General features: G+C 46.3%; 1 protein-coding gene across 21 annotated transcripts in view; it reads left to right on the top strand.

Moving 5' to 3' along the window:
- The window catches only part of SEC31A (SEC31 homolog A, COPII coat complex component), a 48,889-nt gene that overhangs the window by 27,454 nt on the left and 2,550 nt on the right, over positions 1–18,885 (top strand). For 6 of the 21 annotated variants that reach the window (XM_071807942.1, XM_065836658.2, XM_065836657.2 and 3 more), the window contains 10 exons: positions 352–497; positions 2,544–2,717; positions 3,265–3,438; positions 5,849–5,941; positions 6,602–6,731; positions 7,763–8,119; positions 12,125–12,172; positions 13,668–13,726; positions 15,838–16,110; positions 16,693–16,812. In XM_071807942.1, the coding sequence (XP_071664043.1) occupies positions 352–497; positions 2,544–2,717; positions 3,265–3,438; positions 5,849–5,941; positions 6,602–6,731; positions 7,763–8,119; positions 12,125–12,172; positions 13,668–13,726; positions 15,838–16,110; positions 16,693–16,812 (1,574 nt within the window). The remainder of the gene's footprint in view (positions 1–351; positions 498–2,543; positions 2,718–3,264; positions 3,439–5,848; positions 5,942–6,601; positions 6,732–7,762; positions 8,120–12,124; positions 12,173–13,667; positions 13,727–15,837; positions 16,111–16,692; positions 16,813–18,885) is intronic. The other 15 variants (XM_065836663.2, XM_065836659.2, XM_065836664.2 and 12 more) reach the window with 11 other exon arrangements.

Below are 18,885 nucleotides of genomic sequence, written 5' to 3'. Positions count from 1 at the left end.
ACCCCTGAAAGGAGTGACTGCAAAAAGTGGGCAGCAGAGCACAGAAATTGAGCCCTGGCCTTTTGACCTTTCTCATGTCAGCAAGTGGACTGTCCCCTCTGACCTGTCTGAGGTTTGCAGACTTTTGACAAGTCTTTGCTGTGATAGCATTAGCTGCCTCTGAAGTGCCCAGGCCTCCTGTGAGATAGTCTGTGCCAGACACCAGAGAATGTCATGGATGGACCCCAGAGGCTGTATCTCTTCTTACTATGCTAAGCAGAGAAACAACAGGTGTTGCAGGCTTCCCCAGCCGGGATGGAGGAATCTCCAAAATGATTCACCAAGCAGCATCTTTGTTCATATTTTTCCTAGATCTCCTGGGCAACAGACTGGAGAGCGAGGGGGACAGCCTACTGCAGACGCAGGCTTGTCTCTGTTACATTTGTGCTGGCAACGTGGAAAAACTTGTTGCTTGTTGGACCAGAGCTCAGGATGGAAACAGCCCTTTGTCCCTTCAGGTTGGTAATTCTGTTCAGAAAGATGTTGGAAGTAACACACTCTGATCATCTGGCGCTTTAATCATATGATCTAGTTTAGAGATTTGATGCTTTCTGGTATCTGTATGTATCTCAGGATGCAAGCCTTTTCCTTCTGGAATGGGTGGATTTAATGGAAATAATGCATAAATATTCTGTTGGAAAATGTGTTGTGAAGCACAATGGCCCTAATGCCTGCTTGGCACTTTGAGTAGTCCTGCTAGGATGCTTCCTTTGTAAAATGGCAGTTGTAGGGCTTAGGGTGGTTTGGTAAAGAAGAGGCTTTGAATACTTGCATCTTTTGCAATAGGGAATACTTAAACATTTTTGCTTTGGGAAGAGATGGCTTGGATGTTCAGGGGAAGAACTCTAATAAATTAAGAGTTAAATCTAGAGACAAGACTGGAAGAAGGTTCTTGTGAGAGTTTTGTCTAGGGGGTTGCCAACAGTCAAATATATTGTATGTAGCAAATACGTTGGGGGAATAGGAGGATTAATGCCAGAGAGATTAAGCAGTTATTCAATAATTTCTTTTCTAGTATGATGTTAGTTTCTTCCATTTGTTCAGGGCCTTTGAAGGGCCAGGTTTAGAAAGTACTTAATGTTACCTGACAGTGCTGTGAGTCTCTGATTAGTTAGTTGCAGGAACTGAAGTATATGTGGGGTTTACTTCACATTATTATCTCCTTCCAGTTTTGAATTATCACCATTGCTTTCCAGTCTCTTGATAGTGATGGCTTCATTACAGATTTACCTTTGGTTTGAGTTTGAATTTTGATTGCATTGCTTTGCTCTCTTGGACATTAAAATTGAAAAATAATATTGGAGTCATAATTAGGCTGCCAGTTTACTATGATGTGGAATTGCTGAAATTGATAGAAGCTATTGGTTATCTTGTTTTGTTTTGTTTTTTTCTTTTTTTTTTTCTTTACCTGGCTTTTCTGAAGTACTGACTCTTTGGGAAAAGCACAAATGTATTCTTGAACAGTCAGCAGTCTTTATTAGTGGTGTATGGTTTTAATCTTGTGTGTGGTGCCCTCATTAAATCTACTATAAGATTTGAAAGAGGGATTGCATGTTAGTATTGGCAATTTAGTATTTGCAGTACCTTCAAATGTAATACAGTAAGAATAAGAAAAACATGAGAACTTACCAGAAAATCTTCCTGTAACTTAGCACTGGGAGGAAACCCAACCAAAACCAGCTCTGGTATTTGCAGTTGTGCAAGGAAGGCAAGATTGGGAGTATTCCTGGTAAATATCAGGAAAAACATCTTTGCAGTTACATCAGCAAACCATGGACAACTCTCCCAAGGGAGATGTTGGATCCTTTTGGTTAAAATGGTTAAGAAGTGACTTACATTTGTTTGTGGTATGTGAGTGCAGTGCATCAACACTAATAGCATCACCTCTGAGATGGCGATGATGGGCATGATGTTTTCCGTCAGCTCTCATGGCTGTCACCAGATATTTTTACGAAAGCATCCTCTTTTGGTGGGCATGCTCAGTGCTGATAGGAGCCTGAAGTACCGTTTACTAAAGCAGTTCTTCAGGCTTGGAGATCTACCTGATGCACAGCTGGCTTTGCTATTAGAAGCCACTTGGTTTTGGTTGTGGTTGTCGGTTGCTGTTCTGTTGTTTCATGTGCTGGGAAAGTTGTGTTTTCAGAGCAGCTGTAACTGTCTAGGAAACCTGCATTTGGCTTGGGCTTCAGATCACTGAAGCAGGCTGCCCAGAGAGGTGGTAGAGTCTCTTCTCTGGAGACATTCAAAACCTACCTGGACCTACTTCTGTGCAATCTGCTCTGGTGACCCTGCTTTAGTAGGTGGATTGGACTAGATGATCTCCAGAAGTCACTTCCAACCCCAACCACTCTGTGTTTTCCCTCAGGTGAGAGGGATGCAGCGGGGCTGCCCTGAGGAACAGCCCTCCATGACAGTCATCAGCCAGGGCATATGTCACCCTCTTGTTCTCATTTGTGGTTGTTTGTTTGTTTGTTTTTTGGTTTGTTTTCTCCCCAACCTTCCAGGATTTAATAGAGAAAGTGGTGATCCTGCGCAAAGCTGTGCAGCTCACCCAGGCTGTGGACCCTAATGCTGTTGGAGCCTTATTGGCCCAGAAGATGAGCCAGTACGCCAACCTCCTGGCTGCCCAGGGCAGCATTGCTGCAGCTTTGACCTTCCTCCCTGCCAACACCAACCAGGTACAGGACCTTCAGGTTTTTCTCTCTGTGTGAACGGGCGCATTTTGAGCAAAGATCTCTGCACAGTGTGGTTAGTCAGCAGGACTGCCATTTGAAATGCACCTCAGGATGTGAGTGTCAGGCTGTTTCCCCTCTCCCTGCATTGGCTTCACTGAGCTGGCACAAGTACATGGCCTTGTTCTTCTCCTTCTTCATTTCACAGCCTGGTCCTTGCAGCCAGTGGCCACTAAAGAAGCAACTGTCCCCGCTGCAAGCCAGACACCATGAAACATGTACCTTGGCATTTGGTTGTTTTCTTTTTATTTCACGTCTTCCGTAGCTGGTATTCATAGGCAGGATGGCTTGGAAATGGAGCCCATGATGGGAGGCAGGCACATGCGAGGCAGTTTCAGTGGCCCCATGTCTCATGCGGAAAAGACTTATTCTGATCAAATAAAGCAAAACAGGCTTCTGAGGGAGAGAGAGAGAGCTCATCTGTGTGTGGCCAGATGCCCTGTGTGGGAAAAAGTGCATTTAACCTTCCATTACTGTCCTTTTCTGGTTGCAGCCAAACATTATGCTGTTACGGGACAGGCTTTGCAGAGCCCAAGGGGAGCTGCCGGTGGGACAGGAGGCCCTCAAGGTACCATACGAGAGACAGCCTGTGCCCAAAGGACGAGTTGGCCCTGTGGCTGGACAGATGCAAGGACCCCAGGGTCTGGCCCAGCAGTATTACCAACAGGTAAATGGGTTTGGACAGTCAGGGAGGGGTCCTGTGGTTTGGCTTCTGGAGACTGATGGGTAGAGGAGTTTTTTTTTTTTCCTTTCTCTTGATCTGAGCTGGAGCTGTGTGACATGCCTCTACAGAGAGCCTTGCAGTGAAAATCATTGATGCTGTTTTTCAGTCAGTACAGATGCCTCCTTTACTCCTCATCTGGAATCATCTCTTAAACACCTTGTCAAGTGGCTGGTGTCTGAAGATTTTCCCCCTTTGACTGAAAATGTGCTGCAGTGCCAAGAATGACTGTGTGAAAGCGCTGCAGGACTTTTCTGTGCTTGCTCTCATGGTCCCTGACATCTGTTGTCCTATTCCTGCAGGCCTGGGGGCTTGCTCATGCTGTTTATCAGTCTTCTCTGGGGCTGATTATTTTCCTGCCACATCTCTGTTGGCTGCAGAAGATGCCAAGCAGTGGCGATAGCAAACTGAGGGCTTGTTTTGGTGTGGCTACAGCCTACTCTGAACCTCCTGGCAGGCAGTAAGGGGGCAGGGGCTGGGACAGGAGCAGGGAGCCCTGAGAGTCAGCTGTAGCAGAAGAAAGACCTGGTGAGTACCTGGGGGAGGCAAATGCCCTGGTTTTATCTCCAGACTGAGAACAACACTTTGTCAGACTACGGTGACCATCACTGGAGCTTGATGTGGTGGGCAGCCCTGGCTGTGTGTGTGCCTCAAGAGCATTGCCAAGTCTCTAATCCCTCAACAGAGTGCTGGAGCTCAGGTGGCATTGCTGTACAGGGGGACTATGGACTGAGCTTTACTGAGAGCAGAGCTGTTTCAGTGATGCGGGTGTTCTCCTTACACATAGATGGGCACAAGCAGAGGCATATGGCTGTCAAGGCTGCCCTTTAGGCACTGCCTGCTAGAAAAATAGGGGCAGGAAGGAAGAAGGGATGAAAAGTCAGGGGGAGTTGGGATATCTTCTCTCCTTGATGTCAAAAATTGTGCCTTTGCTGTCTCTCCAAGGTGTTAACAAGGCACATTTCAGAGAGGACAAAACCTTCATTCCATTCGTACAAGATTACCTTGCTAACTTCATTGCCTATGATTTTAAATGCATCGTTGCAAATAATTAACTCTGTTATTCTCTCCTGTGTCTTTGACCTTCTTCCTTGTAACCAATGAATTGCCTTGAGAAGCAATGCTGCATGTTTCCCATTTGGCTGTGGAAAAGAGCAGCTGTCCTCTAGATGGCATGATCTTAGCAATGCTTTTCAAGCCACAGTCCCTTCTTTCTCCTACTGTTTCAGGAATACATCAACGTATTATTGAAGCAAGCCCTGCAGATGTTTATAAGGCTAGGTGTATCGCAACCCCACGAGCACACTGTTAGTTACTGCCTGTGGTCTTGGATTTCCAGGGAGCTCATGCTCGGCAAGAAGGGCTTGAAGCCAACAGGTGCTGTGTCAGAAAGGTGCCCGGTGGTATGCTGATGAAACAGAATGGAAAGAAGTTATGTATTTGAGTCTTAGGATACTTGTTTTGCTTGTATCCCTTTTAAGAAATTGTGTGAATAGGTTTGTTCAAGCTTGAGGCAGCCTTTGTTTAGTTGCTGTCCCAAACAGGAACATGTACTTGAAACTTCATTGCTTTTTGGTGTGGGTTTTTTAACCCTGTTTTTCATCTGGGGGGAAAAAAAAAAAGTATGAAAAGGGATGGAATAATCTCTTAGATTACCCCAGTGATGAGTTACGCAGATATTAACAGCAGTTATATGGCTGACTGCACTGTTAGCCCAGCACTGCGTAGGGTTGGAGTCTGATGAACTGAAGCCCCAGGGCTTCAGCCTTCCCTTTGCCTGCATTCGGGTGGGGTGTGGGGCTCCTGACCCCCCAGATGTGCATCCCACCACTGGGCAGCACTCCTTCTCCTTGCTCAGGGACATTGCAGATATAGGAGGGTCTCTGTTTATGTTCTGTCAGGAAGGTCGTAGCGTTTGTACAGAGCTGAAGGGCTTTGGAGTGGCAAAGGAAAACAGAGGAAAGGAGCTTAGAGCTCCCTGGTATGGTTAGTAATGCTCAGTGTCATGCCCGAGCAGAGCTTCTGCATAGGAAAATGCAACGAAAGAGGACTTGTAACAGTATTGTTGTGGCAGACCTGGCTGGCTGGCCCATGTAGCACTGCACTTGCTCCACAGCCTGTTGTAGCTGCTTTTCTGCTGTGCTTTGTCTTCACTCTGCAATTCACCTCAGCTCCAGAGCACAGTGATCCGTCTATCTTGAATGCACTTTTCCTTCTTTAATTTTTATGGCCGTGTTACAAATGCCAGCATGCAAACCTTTTTGCATTCACTTCTTTGCATCTCATTTTGTAAGACCCTTTATACTTTTTTTTATTGTTTTGTTTTCCATTATTGGTATTTCTTTGTTCAATTCAGGTTAGAATTGCCCCTACTGTCACTACCTGGAGTAACAAAACTCCTACTGCCCTTCCCAGCCATCCTCCTGCAGGCTGTCCCTCTGACACACAGGTATAACCTTCATTATTCCTCTCTGAGCCCCTGCTCAACCCTGGTATGTCCCTCAGTGCAGTCTCTGTGCTTGGCACAGCCTGCTCCAGATAGGTGGAAGGAGCAACTTCCACTTGTGCTCTGGTTGTGCTCCTCTGCATCTCATGTTGCATTTTTTCATCAAGGCCCAGATGAGTGGTTCTGGAAAGCCTTAACTGGGAGCTTGGTGTGATCTGAGTCCCCACAGCCCAGCCCTTGCCTTGTGCTGGAGTATTTGGAGTGTCGTACTTTTCCTTTCCCTCTTTCCTATGGAAATTAGAAGCTTCAGAGTTAATGTTTAAGTTGTTCAGTGTGGATGGCAGGGCACTCATGGTCTGCCCGAGTACGGGGCAGCACTGGCAGGGACCTCTTCCTTGCTCCAGGGAGGTGTGTGCTGCTCTGCTGCTGCCGAAATCACTGCACATACAGCTTTTGCTTTCAGTGTCACACTGGGCACCCTGAGGCACTGGGGTTGTTGAAGGCATTTGCCCCTGTGCTGGTGGCACTTCCAGGGAATGTGGTTTCAGGCCTTGAAGTGAGAACTGATCATTTTGTTATGGTTCTGCCTCAGCACTGCATTACCATTGCTGACTACATCCTATCTCCCCCTACCCCTTTTTTCCTGCATTCTTTTTTTCACAGGGAGACAACCCACCTCCTCCAGGGTTTATCATGCCAGGTGCCGTTAACCCCAGCACACCCCCGCAGCAAGCTACACCTTCCAATTACAGCATGTACTCGCAAGCAGGGCCACGGCCAGCGTACCCGCAGAGTGAGTAGCAGCAACTCCACTCCCTCCCACCCAGATGATGAGGCTGCATTTACTTGGGGATAACCAGTCCCCTCTGTGGGGCTGGGAGAATTCAGTCCAAGCCAGTCCCACATTTCTTAGTGGGGGGGAAAAAAGCCTCTGAGATGACATCTGAGGGTTGTCATTTTTTGGTGGGGTCTAGACATCAGGCACCCTCTGTCAGACACTGTCTCCTCTGCTGCTGAGAAGGTGTCTGCCAACAGCTCTTAGACTCACTCCTCAGCTGGCCCTTCCCAAGGGCATGCTGGGGTCAGAAACCCCCAGTGCGAGTCCTGGACGAGCAGCACGGGCCTGGCAAAGAGCGACCCAACTCAACAGTGTGTGGCTGAGCCAATCCAGGACTCTGTCAAGATGGGAAAGGGGATGAGGAGGAAACAAGGGCAGTGGTAGGGGTGAACAAGGAATGGAACAGAGCATTGACACACTTGAACCAGGAGACTGGAAGTACAGGCACTGGCACCAGGGAGGAAAAAACGAGCACAGTTGGGCAGAGAAAGAGGCAGGGAAGATAAGTTGCAGGGCTCGCAGTGAAAGGCTGTGAGCTTGCGTTGACTTCCAGAGATGGCTGGAAGTTCAGTTCCCTGACCTTGGCTCTCCCGTTGAGCCAACGTGAAGCAGGGGTTTCCCTTCCTTGAGAGGCACCATGGGCATTGCAATGGTCCCAAAAACAGCCGGAGTGTCTGTGTGTCCCCCACCCCACCCTGAGTGGCATGATGGCTCTGGACAGAGGAGTTTAGGGGGTAGAATGGGAGTCCCTGCAGCTAAGACATTCCTTTCTCTGGCTCCCTGCTCCCAGAAGCAGACTGAGGCTTTGAGCAACCATGCAAGTACAGACAGTGTTGTGGGAGCCAGGATTTGTCTGGGCAGGTGAGTGGTTTGAGGGGGAAGGGGAGGAAAAGAGAAGGGTCAGATGGACAAGGAAGCAGAGGCAGATGAAACCTGCTCCTCTGTTATGAATTCACTGACTGAATCTCTTTTTTTCCTGTTTGTAGCATATCAGGCCACACAGCAGTACCCTTGTGGAACAGGGGGACCAGCTCTCTATCAGCCTCAGCAGCCTATTACTGTCCCTGCTTCAGCCTCTTACCCAAACCCTCCTCCTAACACCACCCCTTCTTACCTGCCCTCTGCCTCTGCCCACTCCCTGCCCTCCCCGCTCTACCCCGGGCAGCCTCAACCCTCCCCGATGAGCCTGAATCCCATCTCTTCCTTCCCTCTTTCTCCTTCTGGCACATCCTTTCAGCATGGCAGGCCAGGACCTCCAGCAACTTCTGTGGCTTATGCATTACCTACTGGACCAACAGGTACTCTGCCTGCAACCAGTGACCTTCCTGCATCCCAGAGAACAGGTCTGCGCTTGGACAGGGGCCAGGCAGGGAGGGGGAGGGTTTTGCTTTGTTACTCACTCAGTTCAACATGCACTTTCCCTTGTGAATGCTCCGTATGAATTTTGCTTGTGCTTAGAGGTCCACTCAAAGCATTTCTAAAACACGATTTTCCCTTTGCATCTGGCAATGATGCAGCTGTGTTGCTGCAGTGAGCACTTACTGTGTGAGCGGTCATCTTTTTATTGCGAGTCAGACCTTGCTACAAACACAGAGCTTTTGTCTTGCCCAAGCCATGGTGCTACAGCATGGTCTTGTTGTGAGGGTGTTGGATACTGTGGATGGGTGGTGGCACAGTTTTAACCTTGTGAGGCTGGCACCAAAACCTGTGATATGGCTGGAGAGCAAAATACAAAAATGAGCAAGTTTTCTTAATTGCTGCAGAGGTGATACCAATTCTCCTTGCAGAACAATTCTGCAAATGTAATTTGTCACTGTGTCCCTGGTTTGTGAGCAAAATTTAATTCTGGGATTGACAACTTATTTAATTCAAACAACATTTCCTGTGGTATCACCTCCCTTCCATTATTTTTTCCTTAACCACTTAGTGTGATGGGATTTATTGTAGCTGCAAATGCCTTAAAAGATCATCAGAAGTGATTTGGAAATGCTTTTATGTGTCTCTTTCTTGAATGTTAGTCAAAAGCATGTGTGTGTTGCTGCCACATAAGAGCATGTCTTGGCACTCATGGTGAGAGAGCATGGGGCTGATGTCTCCTTGTGACTGCCTGGACATAACTGTTTGCTGCGGGGCAGTGACCTTGCTTGGGATAACAAACCTGTCTCTTCACTTAGCAACCTGTGACACAACAGCGTCACATATGTCAGGCTGTGTGGGAAGGATGAGCAGTTGTTTTCTAAACCCAGCCATAAATGTCCTTCACATCCACATGGTCCAGCTGGGTTGTTGAGGTCCAGATCTGGGAGTATGGAGCAGAGGGAATAATAGGCGGGATTTGAGGGATATTCTAGGGATGCAGACTCTGCTGACAGGCCCTAAGGACCCCACTGTGATTCCCCCTTTTCTTTTAGAAGTCTATTAAGGGTGATGTAATGCAGAAAAGGCAGATTGTCTTTGTCTTGGCAGCAGTGGTCCTAAGAGTAGGTGTCATGGTTTAACCCCAGCTGGCAACTAAGCCTCATGCAGCCACTCACTCCCCCCAGTGGGATGTGGGAGAGAATCAAAAGAATAAAAGTGAGAAAACTCATGGGTTGAGATAAAGACAGTTTAAGAGGTAAAGCGGAGGTCATGCACACAAGCAAAGCAAAACAAGGAATTCATTCACTACTTCCTATTGTCAGGTGTTCAGCCATCCCCAGGACAGCAGAGCTCCATCACATGTAACATTGACTTGGGATGGCTAACACTATAACTCTGAATGTCCCACCTTCTTCCCCCAAAAATACATACTAAGCATGATGTCATGAGGTATCAAAAATCCTTTTGGTCAGTTGGGGTCAGCTGGCCCAGCTGTCTCTCCTCCCAGCTTCTTGTGCACCTCGTGCAGCTTGAGAAGTTGTAAAGTCCTTGAATTCTACTTATCAATAACTAAAACATTGGTGCATGATCAATATTCTCATTCTAAATCCAAAACACAGTGCTATACCAGCTACTAGGAAGAAAACAAACTATCACAGCCAAAACCAGGACAGCAGGTGTTCCTGGCATCTGTGAGCCTGGCATTGCCTTCACACAGACACTCGTTTTTGAGGGAGAAAAGGTCTTTTGCTGTGTCAAAAATTAGGACTGGTGTCATCTCTGTTCTTGGAGATGCTGCACTGTGACCCCTCCTGACCCCATGTTGTGGGGCATGTCAAACTTCTGTCTCTAAGCCAGAGAAATTTTTAAACTGAGCAGAGGAAAACTTGTTGGATAGGGTTGTAGGCCTGAGATGTGAAGCAGCACATTACAGTGCAGACAGCATAGCTTCTGCACCCCTGAATAAATGCAAGGAACAATAAAATTATTCTTTACAGTTTTACTACTGTACTTGTGTCACTGGCAGGCACTTCAGATTTGTCGCTTGCTAAGTTCCTTACACTAACAGTGGAGTGACAGTTGTGGCATGCTCAGAGCAGGTGAGCCTCTGGACAACAAAAGTTAGGGACGTTAATGATAAGACTGTCCAATTTATAAAATTGTGTAGTCCACATAGACAGTAGTCTAGCACTATGTCATTTTAATATAGGAGAAATAGAAACATAAAATAATTTAGGTTGGAAAGGACCTTGAAGATCATCAAGTCCAACTGTTAAACTAGCACAGCCAAATCCACCACTGAACCATGTCCCTAAGAATGTAATAGAGTAAAATAGAAGCAATGTCACTGTTATCAGCATTTCCTTGCCAAATTTCTTCTCAAAATTAAAAGCTGTCCATACTGTGCTTTATATAAAGCTTTCTGAGAACTATCAATGCTCCTTGCATAGTGTGAAGGCAGCCAGTATGAAGTGTCAGACCTTCAGGAACCTAAACTTGGGCATTGTCTTTGATATCTGGCAGATGCCAACCTTGGGCTGAGATGCCAGAGTGGGTTCCAGGGCACGAGGATGTTCTGGGGCCAGGTGTCTCATGCAGGCAGGATGCTGGCAGGCAACTGGTGCCTGCAGCTGGAGAACAATGGAAAAACTAAAAGGGGCATCTGAAGACCTTGCTCTGTCCTCTTCCAGTTTTTAGGTTACACTTTTCAGAAAACATACAAGAAGAAAAAAAAAATCTTGCTTTGTAAATCTAGCAATGATAGTGTGCGTGCTTAACCACCAACATGTTTTCCAGAGTAGCTGTGTTGCTTAGTGAAGGGTGCCTTGGCGTAAGATCCTGTAGGACCACAGAAATCTGCAGCCAGAAGTAGATGTCACCTCTAACTCTGAATATCCCAGCACAGACCATGTAGTGATGCTGATCTTGGCTTTGAAGTGGTATGGTTTTGTGTGTGGTGATGATCTAATCTCGGAACCTCATGTTTTACTTTGCAAATTCATTAAAAGGCGAAGGTAAGGGTAAAAGGAAAAAAAAAAATCTCAAATTTGAACTCTTGAAAAACAGCTGGCCTTTCATCTGGTTTTGATTTAAAGATGCACTTAAAAAAGAAACAGTTCTATAAGTATCTTCTCATTTTTTGCAAAGGTGTATAATATCAGTATGTTAAGTCACATTTGGAGCTCCAGTAAGCAAGAAAGCCCACATTTAATTTAATTTTCAACCTATGTCACTTTGTGTTCTGATAGATCTTGGAACCTGCTTTCAAGAGAGTTTTAACTTTCAGAGTCTTGAATCTTGTTTGAAATTGTGATAGAGAAATTCTGAGCTAAGGGAAAGGTTTGCACCAGAACTATGACTGCATGAGGTGAACCCCAAGGACAGGAGTTATCTCATCCCTGACGTTCCTCTTCTCTCTGAAACAGCAAAGGCTGTGTTGGCTGTGGTTTGCCATTTGGATTTGTTGCTCGGTCTGAGCAGGCAACGTGTCTCTTCACATGGGTGTAAATCTCCCATGTGAACGTGCCTTTTTTATTTTCTGTGCTGGATGCAGTCGAGAGAGTGCCTTGATTTGGGAAAGTACTTGATGTCTGCCTTGAAGTTAAATACTTTAAGTATCTCCTGAAAAGTTTTTTGGAATGGTAAAACCATCAAGAAACAGTCTGTTTGTGCTGGCTGGTAGGAATAGAAAATTAGAACACTGGAAGATATAAGAAAGTGGGTCAGGACTCTGCCACATTTGTTAGAAATGACTAGAAACACCGATTTACTGCATGGGAAGAGCAGCAGGCTTTTTTTCAGGGAAGGCAGACAGAGCAATTCCATGGGGTGGTTTGGACAAATGACTTGTCTTAAATTGTCGTTGTAATTAGGTTAAGTATTTTTTTCTTCCAACTATTTGTGCTTATTGAAACAAAACTGTTACAGACTGAGTGTTTTATTCTTGCAAAGAAAATATTTTTTTAGTTCTCTTTGCATTTTATCTGCAGAAAGCCTACCACCTCAAGACCAGGCCTCTTCCTCGGCAGGTGAACTAGGTACCACCTAACCTGAAAATAATTACAGCCACTAGATTAAATTAATTGAACAGATATCAATAATGTGTGCGTTCCTCAGAGAACATTGTTTGCCAATTACACTTTAATCAAATAATTTTTTTAATTCCTTAATGAAAACAAATAACATCATATCTGGAGTTTTTAACCACAGAAACAAATGCTGGTTTTCCTTTCTTAAAGCAAATTGTTCTAGGAAGTTAACAGCAATAACTGAGATTTTCTTAGTGCATTACCGCCATCAGCACTGCAGAAGTTAGACTTCCTATATCAGAAATACTCTGGGAATGGGTATGCTGGCTGAGGAGCAGAGGAGCCCCTGTGGTACAGGGCTGTCAGGAATGGTGCTGCCTTTGGGCAAAAAGAAATTGTGAGTGAAAGGGGTTTTAAATTGTTTTTTCATTTACCCCTTTAACATGCTCTGGATGTGGAACTTATTTAACAAAAAGCTCAGGAGCAGATGAAATTTAAGATAAATTGAGCAAATTCTGCAGTGATGTTAAGCTCTGCTGTCCAAGGTGCATCCATCATCTGCTAAGTGAGAAACACTGTGGTGAAAAAGTCCATTGAGTGGGGATTTGGTTTTGTCGGCTTTTTGTGGCTTTATGCAATAAATCCTGACTAGTCAGCTAGGCCGCAGTGATGCTGAGCTTTAATGCTGTGGTCCTAGTGACACGCGCTTTGTGGTGAGATGGAAGCTGTTTCTAATGCACAAACGTGAGCTTTGGTGTCCAAATCTTGCAGCTGCATGGAGCAAGCTTGCTTGGAAGAGGAGGAGGTTTGGTACAGAACAACACCCCAGACTCAGAGTGAATCTGCTCAGACATCCCCCATGCTGCTTCCAGTTTCTAATCAGTTTTTTGATGTAAAAAGCTGGATTTGCCACCTTGCTCCAGCAGCTCTGCTCTGCTTTTGGGACACAAGGCACCTGTAAAGATGCTGGCAGGGGCTTCTTAATGGCTCCTTTGTGTCTGCAGAGTTGCTGGGTGAATCTGGCCTCAAATGTTTAAGGCTCCTGATGTCTCTTATGCCTCTTCTCTCTGTGTCGTGTTGCTGGGCAACACATCTTACTGTCACATATAAATCCATCACAACACACAGTTGCTGCAGCAGCTCTCAGGAAATGGGTGCAGCTTAATCATGTTCTTATTCACCTGTGATTTCTGACATACCTTCTGCTGATTAATGTTTATAATCTTATGGTGATCATGGCGGTGGGGAAAAACTTCTAATTTCTTCTAGTCTGATATGGGTGGGAGAAACCTGCCCTGCTGAGTGTGAAGCTGTCTTTACACATGCCAAACCTGCACAGTGGGCACAGACCCCAGAGGGTCTGGTGACTGAATGGCGGAGGTGCTGGGATGCTCTGACTGGCACAGAGCCTGTTCTGGCCCCCAGAGAAGGGCAGAGAAGTGGGCAGGCTCTGCCAAGACCCTGCTCTCCTCCAAGGAACTTAAGGTCTCTGTTTTCCTTTCAGGGCCTCAGAATGGCTGGAATGACCCTCCTGCCCTGAACAGAGCTGCCAAGAAGAAGAAGGTACTCTAGGAAATCCTGTCTCAATATAACTGAGTGCTGACTGCTTGAAAAGCAGTAACTTGAGCTGCTCCTGGGAAACTCATTGGCAGGAGAAGGAAAAAGAAGGGTTAGCAGCAAACAAAAGCTGTGCCTCATGAGCAGAAACTGCCTTTGTGCTTCTCCAGTATGACTTCTCTCTTTCAAGATATTTAAGCCTCTAAAAAGATAGTGGCTTTTTGCTAAAGTTGTGGTTGTTTATAACAACATTGATACTGATTTGGGGAAAGAAAATATCTCAGGCTATTTTCATCTGCAGTAAAGCAGATGAGTTTTGCAGGAGATGATACTTACATGAAATTATGAGGCCATGCAAATTGTTACAGATTACAGCCTTTGCTGGAGCTGAAAGCAATTTATCCTGATTAAGGGTCTGAGCCTGAGAGATATGCTGAGAGTAAGACAATTTTTGTGTTGGAGACAATGTAGTTTTGTAAAATGGATTTAGATTGCAGCAGGACAGAACAAGTGGGGATGCTTGGCACAGAGCAGAGGGAGCCTTTTCATCCCCTGTTGCTGCTTTAGTCTTGCGTATCTCCACAGTAGGTGGTGTTATCAGCTGCTCTCTGAGTCTGGAGTAAGAGACAATCTGGAGCGTATAAAGTGTGGGGAGAGAAAAAAAAAAAAAAAAACTTGGAGCAGGCAAGATGTGGACTGGGTGATGGCAGAAGTGTCCCTTCAACTTTGGGGTTTTGGTTGCTGCAGTTCAAGTTGAGCTTTTGGAGGATGGATGGTGCTTTGTGTGCTCCTCACTGCCCCAGTGCTGGGACGTTTGTCACACAGCAGCCAGTGCGCTGCCTTTAAGGGCTTCAAGCTCTCAGGCAGAGGAGGAAAGCTGTCAGTGAGAATAAGTGTTGGACCTGAGAGCTCAAGAAGCAGCTTTCTGCAAACAGAGTTTTTGCTACTGCTCTGCACATGTGTCACAGTCAGAATTTCTGCCATAGCCAGGGTGTGACGGTTGGCTCCTTACTGAATGAGGAATTGTGTGTGTTGTATTCCCTGTTAAATATTTAGCAAACCTCTGCCAGAAATGTTTGTTTCCCTCATGTCCACTGTATGAGGGGGTGGTTTAGGAAATTATAAAATGACTCACCATGTGGGCTACTGCAAAATAGAAGAGCCATCTTGCATTTCAAGCCACAGCATAATTTGCAACTGTTTTCCACCTAAGAACTTAGCCACCACTCAAAAGTTTACTGCTGTGTCACTGCCTTTATTATTGACTTTGTTGATGCTGTATTTGGAATATTTTTCTTGCTGTCTCAAACCACTAGCTTAATTCTGGCATCATTCAGTCAGGGTATCATTCAGGGTTCTGTAATCTTTCCTTTTTGCCGTGCACACCCGAAGAAATGTGCAAATTCCTATGGGAGCTCTTTCTTTTGTTTGGATTCCTGTATGACAGATAGCAGAGGTCAGTAGCTCATTTTCTTGTTTATTTCCTCTAGCAAATGTTTCCGAAGTGCCCCTGTGTAAAGACTGGCAGATGCTTAGGGATGAATTTGGAATGTGCTTATAATCTGTCTTAGCGCGAACCTGCCAGAAGCTTGAAAGGCTTTTGGGAGATTAATTGGTGCATGTTGCTAGCAGTGAGCTATGTACTGTTTGGACAAAAATGTACCCTTGAAAATGAGACCCACAAATCTAGATATAATGACCCAATAGTAAGAACAGATGTAGGTGTGGGTTAGTTTTCATTAGTGCAACTGTCCTCTTCATGCTGGTCTGCCCAACCCCTGGTTTGTGCCCTTAGCGGAAGGGGGAAGGTGTCTCTGATTTGAGGTCGCTGTGCCCAGCAGAGCACACAGGACTGGGAACGCTGGGGGATATTACTGCCCAGTGGCCTTCTTGCCATCCAGCTGCAGCCAGAAGCAATGGATTGTGTAGTCAGAGTGCAATCCTCTGCTGCCTGCCCCTGTTGTTTCTCTGTCCTGGGGGCTCAGTGCTCTTCTCAGCAGAGCTCACAACTGCTGCAGATTGGGAAGTCTGCAGCAGCTGCATGTTGTGCTCTGCGTGCCACAGCCACAACAGCATAAATAAACTGTTTTGTTGTTTGGTTGTTTTTTTTTCTCCAGGTCCCTGATAACTTCCAGCCCCCAGTTCCCATCACCTCCCCAATCATGAACCCGATAGCGGATCCACAGTCGCAAATGCAGCAGCCTCTGGCTCCGGCACCACCTGTGGGCACGCTCAGCTTCCAGCCCCCACATGTCCCTGCAGGCCAGCCCGTGCTACAGGGTGGCTACCCGCCTGCTCCCCAGCCCCTGGGGCCCTGCATCCTGCCACCCGCTGTCTCAAAACCCAGCACGGAGGGGGCCCCTGGGGCGCCCATTGGCAATGCCATCCAGGTAAGGTAGCCCCAGCATGGCACACTTTTCATTTCATAGAATCATAGAATAGTTTGGGTTGGAAGGGACCTTCAAAGCTTATCTAGTACAGCACCCTGCAATGAGCAGGGACATCCTCAACTAGATCAGATTGCTCAGAGCCCTGTCCAGCCTGGCCTGGGATGTCTCCAGGGATGGGGCATCCACCACCTCTCTGGTCAACCTGGGCCAGTGTTATACTAGTGGTTTGTATGTCAGTGGAGCCTTGCAGGCTCAGGATCCTGTTGGCCAGGCATTTCTTGTACCTCCAGAATGCACTGCAGCGCTTTTAGTCACTAGCTTTGCACCATGCTGGCATTTTGCTACTGTAATCACCTAGACCCTACCTCTTTGCACTCAATCCTCTAGTCAGTACCGATCAACAAGCTGCTTCCTTCTGCAACTTCACAGCTCTCCAGAGGATGCTGATAATGTCACCTCCACACAGCCACAGGGAAGAAGCAGGAGCTGTGCCAAGCTGGCTAATAATGCCACTTGGTTTAGTTGAAAACAACATGTGGTCACAGTGACCTGGAAAACCCTCACCTGCTCTCTGTTTCTCAGCACGTGCAGGCACTGCCAACAGAGAAGATTACCAAGAAGCCCATCCCCGAGGAGCACCTTATTCTGAAGACAACATTTGAAGCTCTTATCCAGAGGTGCCTGCTGTCTGCCTCTGATCCGGTAGGTCTCTGGGGTGTTCCCAGAGCACCCCTGTGTTTGGGTGAATGCACATGGTACCTGCAGCACAATCAGCCATCACAGCCTCTCCTGAGATAGCTTGTCCTTCTAAGGGAAATGCACAGAAAAGCCACAAGCAATGCATAGAAAAGCTACACACACAAAGAATGTGCCAGTCTGGGGCCAGAGCACAGCCCAGCTACCTGAGGACTTTGACTCTTTGACTCCTTATAGCCTGTAGCATGGATAGAGCGTGGTGGTGCTGTTTATGGGCAGGGAATTAACCCGTTGCAGCCCACTCTGTTGCCCTCTTCTAAGGAGGAGGGTTGGATTTGGTTACAGTTGAGGTTTTGATATTGATGGTTAAAAAAAAAAGTGAAAGCCTTTAGGAAGGACTGTCCTTGCTCCTGTCAGGTGATGGCTGTGGAGGCATGCCCTGTGCTGAGATGTTCGGAGGGGCTTTCATGTTCATTTGTTCAACTGCTTCTTATAATTCAGAGCAGGACGCAGCTGGTGTATTACGCCAGGTCTGAGCTGAGGCTCATACATGTGAGTACATGCCTGAGATTTTGATCTGTGATTTCTGGTTAACAAACTCATTTCAAAAGGACATGAGTAGTAGAGAAATGGAAAGTTAAGAGCTTTAACATGACCACAGGATCTGAATAGCAAAAACCTTTCCTGTGGCAGTCAGTGCTTGGTAAATAAGCCACCCATCTCAAAGCTTCCTATTTATTTCCAGCAGTCAGTAAATAACATGCTGCCCTAAAGTCCAGCTGCTGACTGTTCAGCTTGTGTCCACCACATGCTGAGAGGTGGATGATGAAGGACAGAGAGCTTTGTGTGCTAAACGTGCTTGGTCAGCAGCACGGACTCACGCTCCTGTTAAAGCAATTGGGAGCTGAGCGGCCTGAGGGCTCTGGATGAATATTGAGCATTTGATGCCACTCCTGTGCCATGTCCACTCCACCATTTCAGGTGGCTCTGTAGTTTAGACTTGACATTCACATGTACTTGCTCCTTCTTTCTCCTTTGGGTCTCAGCCTGGCAATTTCGGGGTGGACTCCCCAACACGCTCCTTTCTAGATGCATTTTGAGGCTATAGACCTTTCTTTGGACAGGCCCCGTAAGCTCCAGTAGCATTTAATAGATTAAAATAATTTCTTCAAAGGCTGGGCTGTAGTGTGCAAGGATAGAAGTCAGATACTGCATGGATTCTTTGACCTTTTCTTCCTCCGAGTGCCTTTTCTCCGAGACATATGTGGAAGGCAAAAGCATTTGGTTCACATCTGTACCCAGCCACTGCTTTTCTTCTCTGCCAAAACATTTTGCTTGCTTCTTGTTTAGTCTCTGATTTTCTTAGGCAGAGCAAGTGTTCCACGCTGAGAGATGCTGTCCTAACTGTATACAGCAGTTACTGTCAGAACAAACACAGACACTACTCAGTTATTACACTCCAAAGGAAAAAATGGGAACATGAAGAGAGATCCTGCTTAGAGGCTGGAACGGGAAGCAAAGAGTAAGGAGAACAGCCAGCCTGCACTTCTTCCACCTCATTTCCTTTGACTGGAGATACGTTTTGCTGTTCACTAAACACAGTTTATTCCTCTTTACCCTAGTTGGCCATTTGTAAAATGAAACTAGTGTGTATGTTTTTTCACACGTTTTGAAACAAATGTTCCAAACTCATCTGAGAGAGTTACAGACCAAAGGAATTAGCCAGTTTCTCATCTGCTCCTCCTGGGGTACTTATTCCTCACTTGTCTCCATTCCTTGACAACATAACTACTGCTGAGGGGTTTTCCACACATGGCCTGAGAGACCTACAAGCTCTGTTCTCTGCTGTGCACTTGACTGTCCAAACAGCTTTCCCTAATATCTAGCATAGCAGGCCTGCTCTTCACACCTGAGCCAGAGCATTGTTGTAGGCTTTATTTTCTCTGGCCAGTTATTTAATCCAGGGAAACTTTTCCAGTTCCCAGGAGAAATGGTACTATCCTAACTAAAGATGGAGGGATGTTGCACACTGATTGAGGAGGAAGTTCCAATACTTTTGTGTGCTGATTCCATTTCTGC

Source organism: Patagioenas fasciata, chromosome 4, assembly GCF_037038585.1.
Source record: "Patagioenas fasciata isolate bPatFas1 chromosome 4, bPatFas1.hap1, whole genome shotgun sequence".
Taxonomy (NCBI): Eukaryota; Metazoa; Chordata; class Aves; order Columbiformes; family Columbidae; genus Patagioenas; species Patagioenas fasciata.
The sequence above is the reverse complement of the archived record's forward strand: the minus strand, read 5'-3'. Positions and strand labels throughout refer to the sequence as shown.